The sequence below is a fragment of the Thamnophis sirtalis genome, unplaced genomic scaffold (genome assembly GCF_051295495.1).
Source record: "Thamnophis sirtalis isolate CommonGarterSnake01/CBP01778 unplaced genomic scaffold, rThaSir2_p1.2 scaffold_1, whole genome shotgun sequence".
NCBI lineage: Eukaryota > Metazoa > Chordata > Lepidosauria > Squamata > Natricidae > Thamnophis > Thamnophis sirtalis.
The window spans coordinates 77,797,683-77,810,227 of NW_028261381.1; the positions used below are offsets into that span (position 1 = coordinate 77,797,683).

General features: G+C 41.3%; 1 protein-coding gene across 1 annotated transcript in view; it reads left to right on the plus strand.

The window, feature by feature from the left end:
* Positions 1–3,094: 3,094 nt before the first annotated feature.
* The window catches only part of CD81 (CD81 molecule), a 70,319-nt gene continuing 60,868 nt past the window's right edge, over positions 3,095–12,545 (plus strand). The window contains exon 1 of the mRNA XM_014067288.2: positions 3,095–3,328. Within this exon, the coding sequence (XP_013922763.2) occupies positions 3,263–3,328 (66 nt within the window). The 5' untranslated portion in view covers positions 3,095–3,262. The remainder of the gene's footprint in view (positions 3,329–12,545) is intronic.

Consider the following 12,545-nt stretch of genomic DNA (forward strand, 5'->3'; position numbering starts at 1 on the left):
CTTCTATGTCTGCTTTTTACTTCACAAAAAGGAAATAAATGTTCCCAGTGGACTAAACACAAACTTCAGAAATGTTTCTGAATCAGACATGAAAAATTGTTTCCACTCTAAAGAGAGCTGCCAGCTATAATTAACATAGGACACATTCTGTTAACTCTGTAATGCTCTTTTCAATGAATGTCTTAGTCCAGCCTTTTCCTAAATGCCCTGTGTAAGATCCCACTATAATTCTGAGTGGGAAATTTTTCCATGGGTAGTCATCTGCCAAGCCAAATAAGCAAGTCTTGTTTAGTTATCCCCTAGGTTTTTGTTTCATTTCATCATGAATTCCTTACTTACAACTCCCTGAAACAAGAGGCTGACCTTGTATGAGCTCCTTTAGAAAGGTGCAAGGATTTTCACATATCCAAGCCTTTTGTTGAAGCTCCTCTCCCCTACAACCCTGATGTTTTATACTGAAAAGCCATGGATTACTATCACTACAAAATAAATTAAAGGTGAACAGGACTCTATTGACAAAAATATCAAAATGTGGTTTCATTTTTCCCCCCAGCACTTTTGTGAAAATAATTTAAATTGGCCTCACAGCTCCATTCTTGTATGTAGTTGTGTCATCATAAAGCCAAACGTGTTTCATGACTCCACTCACTGTAAAATTCCTAACTGGAGAGATTCACACATGTAATTAATTCAGGAAGAAAAAAAATGCAGAGAAGCCTAACAATGATACCCAGTTTGGGGACAGCTGTCCTAGACAAATATTATAGAGGCACAGAAATTACAAGGTAATCCAGATCCAAGATTAAAGGCAAATGATCCTAGTTTTACTTTTTTTTAAGATTAGACCCTTCCAAACCACTGAATTTCGAATCCCAATTTTCTCACCAGATAGTTTGGAGCCAGCCTGGGATCATTTTCACATGAGTTCATTTCAAACTGCAAAAAACAGGCAGGGTACATCATGAGACGATCTGTGTTTTTCCTTCCGAAGACAAATAGGAGAATAACAACAACAAAAACCAACAACAAGTGTTCTGCAAATAGCTTGACCAATTGCACAGACAGATCCTGGGCTTTGGAAGTAGCCCAATTCATTTCCCATCAACCTAGGGCTTCTTTACTTTAAATTATGCAAGTTCAGCAGCATGAATTTGGAAGAAATGACATTTCACCTGCATCAAGAACTTTACAAAATAATCACATATCCCAGGCAGGATATCCATTATTCCCTCTCTGTTCCCCATTCCTTGCAAAGATATTTCAGAATTTTTCAAAAGTGGCAAAGTTCTGATGGTTGGAGGTCACATTTAATGCATATGTGTGCATGCATCTGCGTGTGTGCACACGCACACACACACACACGAGACAATGGACAAAACGGGTGAATAAATGGTCAGTGCCACCATATTTCAAAATGGGACCTTTGAGTATCAGGAGAATTTGGAACTTTTTTGTTTGTTTTGTTTAAATTATGCAAAGTCTATTTTAGAGGGTTTATTCTGTATTTTTCAGCCAACTCCCAGCTCACAAACAAAGGGCTCATGACAGACTGTGTTTATGAGTCCTAGACTGTTCACTTTTAAAAGATTTCAGAAACAGATAAGTTTAGGCCAGGACTTCTTTTATAAACCACCTTCACTACATAGTTAGGGAGTCATAATAGCCCAAGGGCCTGCACAGAAAAGGAAGTTGCTGTTTGCATATTGTAGAAAGAACAGGGTAAAGCCAACCCAGACCACAAAATAGTCTGAATTCAGCATAAGCCGTCACGGGTCCTATGTTTTTGCTGCTTACACAGGAATTTGAAATTAAGCAATTGCTTGCTCAGATCACGTCTTTGGAATTGAGAAATCTCAGAAATCCTTGGGAAATAAATTTAACTATAAGATGCTCTGTCCTTGACTGATCTTCACTCTGTTCAATCAAGGTCCAGCCAGGGCGAGGGGATTTTGATTTTACAGCAATCTTATCAATGTAATATTCCCCCCTTCAACATGTTTTATTTGAGCTCCTTAATTCTTTGGCACACTTGCTACAGATTGCTGTATATGCCATCCCTTGCAGTGCTGGGGAAGCGTTCCCAATCTTTCAATGGAGCTTTGCAGAATGGTCTAGGAGCATTGTTTCTCATGGAGGAATAGTTCTATTTGTATGTGTGTATGCATATATATGTATATATTTAGTGTCACAACTCCTGGTATGCCCCAATTATGGGAGGAAGCTAACTGCCTAAGATGTAATACAGCACAGGTTCGAATCCCAGTAAGGGTATGACTAGCTGATGAGAGCTAAATAGCTTGAAATAGATCTATACTAGTCTCCCTTTATTTATTTATCAGCACAAATACAACATATATATGTATATGTGTACACACACACACACACACACACACACACACACACACACACACACACACGGAAATAAAGTGAAGAAGAAAAACAAAACAAGATACGAAGACCTTCCTTGCTTTTTATTCCATATAAAAGGCCAATATTTGCTGCATTTCTGAACAAACAAACTTGTTGCTTGAATCTTGGAGGGTTCTGTTCTCCGGGATGGAAAAGTCATGCTTTCTGTGTGGAAAAACGGAGGCTGAAAGGAATCACAGATAATTTTATTGCATCAGCGATCAATCCTTTTGATCGGTTCACCCCTCTAGCAACCTTTTCGTCATTGATACTACCACCAGGACGACGGGCAGCAGATCGCTTATTAATGAAAAATCTTTAGATGGATTTAAAAAACAAACAAACGCGATGACCAGATAGCAAGTCTGTTTCCCTCCTTTTGGAGGAAGAAAAGGGAAGGGAACTCTTTCCTCTATGGTTCCATTTCAATGCAAAACCAGCCCTGCGGTTCGATTTCACACAAAGCCGCATCGGGGAGACTGCATCCCACGGCAGGGACTGGTTTCTCTCCTTTTACTGCCCCCCCCCCTCAAGCTTCAGCCCCCCCCCGGCTCCCTCCCATTGAGACAGTGGCGGCCGGAGCCATGGCCTCTAGGAGGCAGTGTGATTTTTCCCCCCCCGTTTTGCCTTTCTACAGCCAGTGGGAGGAGCTACTTGGCTAGGGTCCAGGGACAAGAGGGAGGGTGTCTGCAATCCCAAGCAAGGGAGGGGAAATAACGGAAAAGAGAAGGGGTGGCTTGGTTGTCTGTGTGCCTGAAGGGAGACGGGGGAAAAAAACATCTCTCCGACCTCGCAGCTACAAGACGCGCAGCTCCTCCTTTCCAAAAGAAGAGACTAAATCCTCGCCGCAGCGATGGGAGTGGAAGGCTGTACCAAGTGCATCAAATACCTGCTGTTTGTCTTCAATTTTGTCTTCTGGGTGAGTGGCGTCTTCCTGGGCCTTCGCTTGCTCCGTCCCAGGTTGGAGCGGATTGGTGGTGGTGGTGGTGGGGGGAGATGTCACCGTGATTAACGTCGTGGTTGCTTTTCTCCTCGCTCCACCAAAACAAAGAAGCGAGTTCCGAGAGGAAGGTGCAGGCTGGCATCTCCTGCTACCTTGATGCACGAAGAAGCCCGGGCCGGGCGAGCTTTTTTCCTCCCCGATTTCCCCCACCCCACCCCCCGGCGCGAGGTTGAAGGGATGGCTGCCTCATCCAGGCAGCCAGGCACGTTTCTCCTGCAAAAGCGCTCTGCTGCATCGCCCGAAAAGGGACGTCGCGTGGAGAGAGACAGCAGAGCCCTTTGGGGTTTGCCCCAAAGCAATCTGAGTACGGGGTGGAAAAGTAGGAAGGAGCCGAGCAGGCACAGATTCGCAAAAAAAAAAAAAAAAACCCTCCAAAACCGGTTTTTTTTCTTACGTCTCCCCCTTAACCTGTTTTTTTTTAAAAAATACAAAGTAGAGACGCCTCCTTTGGGTTTGATGCCCTGTGGATCTTTCGTGCAACCGTGTACTTGTAGCATCTTTAAACTTCAACTTAGCCAACTTTCATGTTATTCTTTGTGATAACTCCCCAACCGACGGCAGATTTGTAATAAGAGACTCTTGTGAGAGCTTTGTTGCGTGGAGCAGATTTGGATCTCCCAAGAGACTTATTGTCCCTTGCAGTTTGTGCCAACTCCTCTCTATAAATCTAGTGGAAAGCATGAGTTAGTTCCTGTTTGTTAAACCGCTTTTTTTTTTAACAGGGAGCTTGTATTCCGTAGATTTTTGGGAGGTTGTTTTGGAACACTAGCTAAGTGGCTATGTCTAAGGGGGTTTCGTTTATTTATTTTTTATAACACGTCGGAGGGGGGAAAATCTAGCATTCATTTTGCTTCTTTCTATTTAATGAATTATGGAAATTATTGTATATGTATCGGCCTGAGAACTGAAGTGATTGGGAAGAACGTTCGTGTCTATGAGAAGAAATTGAATATTCATGTGAATGTTGGTTTAAAATGGATGACTTACAGCATTTTTTTAGACTGCCTTTCATGATCTCATCTTTCCCTCCTTGGTTGTTGCACCAACCACACCCCGAATCTCATAAGATCTTGAGTTTCTCCAAGTTCCCATGGTTTTAAGTAGAAAAGAAATTCAGGCTTTCACAGATTACTTAAAATTCATATGGGGAAGAAATTAAGTTTTCACCTTCAGATTTTGAGGCTTGCTCTTGGCTAAAAATTAAAAAAAATGTGGGAATGTAGTGTGAGAATGTTTATAAATCTAATTACTTTCCAACGCTAGCAATGTTGAGTACTTGTTGAGGAAGAGGGCTAAGATATCTTGTATATGTTAAATGCTTCTCTGAAACTGTCCCAATTAAGCCATTTCAATGAGAAGCTGTATAGAAATGTTTTACATGCCATCATCTCAGATAAGGAAGGGTTTAGAAGTAAACAGCAAGATATGTCTGTTTCTGGAATGTTCTCTATAAATACTGTTTAACTTACTTCTGAATATATATATACACAAACACACACATATATACATACATACATACAATGCTAAAACGTATTGATAGAAATTCTTATAGACATTTGGAAACTCATAAACAATCTTAAATAAAACAAATTCCTGTGTTTTCTTTTATCCCATTCGTGCTAGAGTTACCCTGTTTCCAAGCTGCGTCAATTTGTGATGTTCCTTAAATCTGTGCCCTGTACTTTTCATTAAACTCTGGAGAAAGGGATTAAGAAGAAGTAGTAGATTACAACTGAGTTCATATATTACATTAGTGCCAGTGTGATTAACACTTTTTGAATAAGTAAACCGTAAGTTTATGTGTTGTGGTTTGTTTGATCCTTGTACACCAACCAGAGTCACTGTTGTGAGATTTGTAGCATTATAGAATAATTTTGTAGTTTAGAAACCAACAGTGGCTGGTTTCACACACAGCCCTGTTTCCCAAATCAAACATCCAGTGTTTTAACTTGCTACAGGATATAAACACCTGAACACGGTAGATCAGGTCTCCCCAATCAGTTTTTATAACTAATGGGATTCATAGAATTCCCAGGGTTTTGGGAATTCTGGAAAAGAGCTGGACAATTTGTAGACATCTGGTTTGGAGTCTCTGGGAATTCTTTATAAGCAACTTCTAAGCAGCTTGGTCAATCAAGATTATTTCTCAAGATTTTATCTATTGTGTGTTTTTGTGTGTATAGATATTGTGTGTACATATTCATACATGCACATTTACCTAGAGTGGCAATAGCAGTTAGACTTATATACCGCTTCATAGGGCTTTCAGCCCTCTCTAAGCGGTTTACAGAGTCAGCATATCGCCCCCACGGTCTGGGTCCTCATTTCACCCACCTCGGAAGGATGGAAGGCTGAGTCAACCTTGAGCCGGTGAGATTAGAACCGCTGAACTGCAGATAACAGTCAGCTGAAGTGGCCTGCAGTACTGCACCCTAACCACTGCACCACCTCGGCTCTGGGTGCTCCATTAGAAGACCTGAAAGCCAAGTAGGGAGAATTTGGAGAATATATGTGTGGTCTTTAAGAGTGGTCAACAACCTGATCACAGAATACATATATATCATTCATTTAATATGCTTGAAAAAATTGAAGTGATCTTGGAATTTCCTTTTTAAATAATTTTTTTATGATTAGTTACATAAAGACTGGCTAGAGTACATTCATGTACTCTTGATATGGTTAATCTGTTCCTAGAATCTTAAATTTGAAGACAAAAGCAGAGTGTGGAGAAAGGCACTCAGATTAGCCTTCATGCATGCACCAGCTGCAGTTCATTAATTATCCTTTTGCTTCACTCATGGAGGCTAACTGTGACAATGTTTTAAAGCTCTGTTTCTCAGACTGTCAACAATCAATTTGAATTTGGGATTCTGAGAATTATAAGGGTCCTGATTTAAAAGGATTCTGATCAGGTACTAGGAAAGAGTTGAGGGACAGAAAAAAGGGATAGCTGCAAATGAAATTATAGTTGTTATTATTATAATTGATATTGAACAGATGGAGAGAGAATTATGAATAAATATGCATAAGGGATTTGTAGTATGTTGAAAACCAGGGAATGAGTCCCCGAATGTGTTCCAAAACAATTGTATTGACTAAAGCAAAATGGATAAAATTGGTGTAATCTCAAATCGTTCCATTCTTCCTTCCAAAATAGGGGAGGGGAGAAAAAAATAACATCTGTATCTCTCTCCACTTTCTCCTTATCTAGAATTCTTTCTTATCTTTAGGTAGTGTTTGACAGTATGTTGACGTAGTATTTATGGTGGTAAAATCTGAAAAGGCTGAAACTTTAAAAGAAGGCTATATAAGATTTATTGTGCAACTAATCCAGATTTTTCTTCTGCTGTGTCATCAGACATTTGTTTTCAACTTCTTGTAATGAAGATTAAAATTAAACTTTCCTCACCATTTTGTCCATTCAGTTCCACATTTCCTTGTGATCGATTGCTTAATAATAAGAGAATTTTCTATAGTATAACTGCCCTTATTATTGCCATTTCTCTCGGCCTCCATTAGTCCACTTCCAAATACTTTAAAAAGATAAATATGAAAACCTTGCATTAAGAGAAGATCTAATTAAGATATATTTATGGGGATTTCATGCATTGGGTGCAAGAAGGCATAATCTTTCCTGCCTCATATATAAAAAATGATTTAGTTTCTTCAAATTTTTTAGGAAAAAATGATAATGTCATTAAAGACTTCTCAAATTTAGTTTCTTGGCCACAATTCGGAAATTGTTCCTCTTTGCCTTTTTCTGGATTGTATTTTGTTCTTCTCAGACAAGAATGGAGTTTCCTGACGGTCCCAACAGCAGAATCATATAGAGTCAAATGGAAGTGAGGAGCTTTTGGTGAAACTTAGAGCATTTCATGCTAAATGTTTCCTCAGAATAAGAAAAATAAATCTCATGTTCAACAATAGAAGCAAGGACATTGGGCTGATATGAGATCATTTCTTATAGCATTTTTATGAGTTGTACAAACTTTAAGGTCATTCCATGAGAAACAAAACATACTGTAGCCTGTCATAAAATAGTTGTGGATGGGAAGAAAAACCTCCCTTCTGAAACTTGGGGGGGGGGTCCTTAAAATTTCAAGCTTAAAATTAGCTTGAAATGTAAAGAAGCAGCACATGGGAAAGGCAATGTAGTGAGATAATTTTTGCATTTCTCTAAAGTAAACAATTATGGAAAATGATCCTATTAATATTAGCACACATATCTTCTTATATTTCCATAAAGTTTGCATAAATGCGGAGCCTCTGTGATTAGTATTGGGGACAATGAGTTAGCAAATTCTTATAAACAACCACTTGCTAAAACATGCTTATAAATTGAAGAGAAGCAGGAAGAAATAAATTATATTTCCAGCTGCAATTCTCAAACCATGGTTGAAGCAGCATCTGAATTGAGGTTTCATCTCCTACTGTTATGCCACTTCATTCTTTGTTTTTGAGAACTCTGGAACTGTCTCTTAAATCTCATGAACATTGGAGGTACTATAGAAGGAAAAGTGTTCGTTGTTCCATTTGAGATTTTATCATGTCATTCACAAGGTACTTCATAATATAGTATTTATAATAAATAATTTAAGGCAGGCTCTATTATGCTTGTTTCCATAGCAGTTGAATTGATGCAACTGCATTTGTCCTTTAATCTCAAATGTTACACGTTTATCACTATACGTGTACTTTTAGACAGTATTTGAAGAAATGTAGGCAGAATTCCTGCAGTTCCAGTTCCCTCCAGTTCTTTTTTTAAAATAACTGGGCTATATCTGATGATCAAGCTACAGGAAGCATCCCCCATTGTGCAATCCTTTACTGGTAAACATAAAGTTGCATTTCTAAAGTATATCTGGCAAACAGTGGTCAAAGTATTTATTGAAGAATCAGAGAGAGGTGACCTTTCTTGATGGTTTGCTCTAAGTACTCAGCTGCTGTTTAGTAAATATTTACTCAGCTGTGGCTTCCTATTTAGTGTAAATCTGTTTCCCTATTACCATTGTTAACTTGGAGTGAATACCTAATGCTGTTAATAACTTAAAACTGTTACAGCCATTTCCTCTCTAAACTAAGTAATGGATCTTAATCTTGTTGGATTGCTTTATATTTTATTAGTCTCCTTTGAATATTGGAATATAAACTTGGATGTTGCTCCTAATGTGGCTACATTGTCTTTCTCTATTTCCTCCTCCCTACTTTCAGGATAAAAATCCTCTCTCAACAGCTTGTAAATAAATAATTAAAGCTTGTAGAAACAATTAAAAATGAAAACTACAATAGATAGAATTTTAAAAGAAATGTTCAAGGGTTAGTGATCCAGCAGATTTCCCATTCATGGAAAGGGACGTACAAGATTTGTTTGCTGAATTCTTGTTACATTCCAAGCAGATAATAGAAGAGGGAAGGATGACTGAATTTTTTCCCACTTTCCAGTGACTGGAGGTTCTTTAAACACTATTAACTCTATACTCAATTATTTGTGAGCATCAGGTTGTGCACATTCTAACACCCCAAAGTTTTCTTAATAAGCTATACAAGGCATGGTTTTTACCAATATATTGAGGAAGAGATGCTGTACAATATAAGGAACTAAGGATTTTTTTTCATTTTAGATGTATAATTTATCTAAGCCCAAGTTTCATAGATATGGTTTTAAGGGGATATGAAGACAAACCATGTTCTTATGTATGAGCTAATTTGACTTTTGTTCACAAAAAATTCTGAACAACAAGAGCATCCCATATCATTTGTGTACATCATCTGACTCTTTGGGACGAGCCCTTTGAGTTTTTAAAACCCTTTTAATGGTTTTAAGTATCATGTCAGGATCCAGGCCATATAAATGTATAGAGGGGGGATTCTATCCAGACAGCAGGTATTGTGACAGAAAATCCCACGTCCAAGTTCCCATAATGTGACATTATTTGGACTAGCACTGATGATGTTACCTTGTTTGGATAATTGAAACGTCTGCAAGAAAACAAGCTCATGGAACACCAAGGCCTTATTATTATTTTGGACTTACCTGGACCATGTCTGCTCTCTCCAATCACATAGTCTTCTTTACATCTTCTTTTACCAATTCTGGGGTTGAGAAAAATCATATAGTAACTACTTAAAAACAGACAATTCTTCAGATAGCCAGTTTCTATCATATGAAGAGCTTTATAGGTGGCAACCAGCATCTTCAGAGCCGTGGTGGCGCAATGTTTAGAATCCAGTATTGCAGGCTAACTCTGCCCACTGCCAGGAGTTTGATCTTGACTGGCTCAAGTTTGACTCAGCCTTCCATCTTTCCGAGGCCAGTAAAATGAGAACCCAGATTGGTAGGGGCAATATGCTGACTCTGTAAACCACTTAGAGGGAGCTGTAAAGCACTCTGAAGCAGTATATAAGTTTAAGTGCTATTGCTATTTACATTCACCCAGAAACCACTGTTCTGAAGCAACAGTGTAACTTGGCCATCTCACTGCAATTTCTGAGGGTCTTCAAAGGCAGCGTCAGTAGACCACATTACAGACATAAGGTAACTAGGGCATGAGTATCTGAAGGATTTCTTAATCCACAAACAGGCACAACTTGTGCATCAGATGGATCTGGGCAAAGGCTGTCTTGGCCACTTTTATTATCTGCTTTTTAAGCAGGAGCTATGAATTTAGGAAAATTCCTAGATTGCATCCCAGTCCTGAATAGGATGTCATACTCCATCATGGACAAAAAGAGAGAGAAAAATCTCTGGTCTTGGGTGACCCAAATATCATCTTTGTTGTGTAAAAATGAGCTTGACTCTCACTTCTCCTAGGAGCTGCTTGGAGCGGCTGCTAGCAAGCTCTGGGGGCAGGTAGGCAGGTAGGGATCCCTCCGAGTTTGCTGTCGGTGGTCTAAATTTAGAACGGAGGCTCTACTGAGCTCTCCAAACTGTCGGCAACACCCCATGCACTCCGTAGCTTGCGGTGGCCATTTTGGACAGAAAAAAAGCAGCACGCTTTATTCTCAAGCCATTTGCTTTGCCGCAACCTGGTTTCAACAGCAGATCGCCGCTGGGAGGGCTTCTTAATTTGGGATCTTGCTCAGGGTCTCCAGGCACATCTCCCCTTCCCCAGGAAGACTATTGAGAGCGCCTGCAAGGAGTTTGGGTCTCTCGGGCCATTCCTTGCTTTATCACTGCACAGATCTGCAACACCTTGGGACTTCCATTTTTGGCACCAACATATTGCTGACTGTTACTGATCCCGACAAGGCCCTGTTTTTCTCAGAACTTGGACTGAATTAAAGGGGCATACTTCCAGAACTATTGCATTACTGGGATTATCACATCTAAAGCTCTGACTGAGAAAGAAGTGTGCCATGACCAGCAGGAACGTATCTGAAGCCAGGGATCAAGCTGAACCTCCTGCTAACAAACGTAGCAGGCCCAACCCTGCTGCTAAGGGGGACAGTGCAGGCTGCCCTGCAAAAGGGAAACAGCCCCAAGCCCAAAAAAGTCTCAAAAGCTGCAGAAAGGTTGGTTGAAAGGAGACAGAAGGACCTGGAGAGACAGTTTCAAAAAGGCAGTTAGTGCCCAGGCACAAACTCTGCAAGCCAGACAACCACCTCCACCACCAGTTTCTACGGACATTCCCTTGGTGGAGACTCCACGGAGGGCTCTCCATCTCTGGCATATGAAGGGGACTTTGGATTTTCTCCCAACCCTTCCAGGGCTTCCCCCAGGTGTGTGATTGACTCCAGAGCCTGTAGGGTGTTCCTCACACAGGAGCAAAGGGACAACATCACATCCCTCGTACACTAGATCAGGAAATCTCCCTCTGCCAGGGGGGCTATTCCTCACCCGGACCCTCGATAGCTTCAATTGGCCATGTGGCACTTGAGGGAGAGCTTCTGAGGCAGGACAACTTCTCTAACAAGGTCATCCACACTATCCAGGCATCCAGGAGACCTTCTACTGTGCAGATCTATGATGCAACATGGATCAGTTTCTGTTCCTGGTGTCACTCCCATCATATCATTGCCATGGCTGCGACAATTCCGTAAATCCTGGATTTTCTACAGGAGGGCTTGGACAAGGGCCTTGCCCCCAACACACTTCGGGGCAGACAACAGCCCTGGCCACTATCTTGTCCAGATATGATTCTCAACCGCTCAGCAGACACCCAAGTGTTCGCAGATTCCTGAAGGGGGCCACCAACTTACGCCCTCCGACGGTGCATCATTACCCAACTTGGGACTTGTCAATTGTCTTGCAGACCCTAACATCACCGCCATTCGAACCTATTCACTCGGCTAGTCTACGACATTTGTCACTCAAAACTGCCTTCCTCATAGGCATTACCTCGGCGCACAGAATCTCAGAGCTGGCTGCGCTCTCTGTTAGGGAAGACCTTTGTGTCATTCATTTGGACAGGGTCATTCTGAGATTAGACCCAGCCTTTTTACCAAAAATTAACCGTTTATTCCACAGAACGCAGGAGGTGATCCTCCCCGACTTTTGCCCGCACCCTAGCCATCCCAGGGAGCGGGTCTGGCACAAGCTGGATATGTGCCACCTTGTGCAGGTGTACAAAAAGAGGATGGCCTTCTTTCGCAAGTCAGAATCGTTCTTCATTTTATTCCAACCTATTTCAATGGGCAGGAAAGTGTCATCTTCCACCATAGGTCGCTGACTATGTGCATGCATAAAGTTGGCCTACAAACAACAAGCCAGGCCTGTTCCTCCTCGTATAACAGCGCACTCCATGAGGAGCGCTGCAATGACGGCCGCCTGGGCCACTCAAGCACCCATTGAGGAGATATGTTGGGCAGCCACTTGGTCCTCGCCATCTCAGTTCATTCGAAATTACAGCCTGGACACCTTTGCCTTGGCTGAGGCTTCGTTTGGAAGGAGGGTCTTACAGCGGGTCCTTACAACCCCTGTTACCCAGGACATTCCTTCTTCCCACCCTGGGACCACATAGCTTGGGTATGTCCCATGCTTGGACACTCCAAGCAGCGCCTAGGAGAATGACCATTGGCTTACCTGACTGATCGTTCTCTAGGCACTGCAGGAGTGTCCAACCCCACCCTGGGGTTTTCTTGTATGGGTGCAGGACTTAGCACCTATAAGACACGGATTTTTCCATACAGCAAC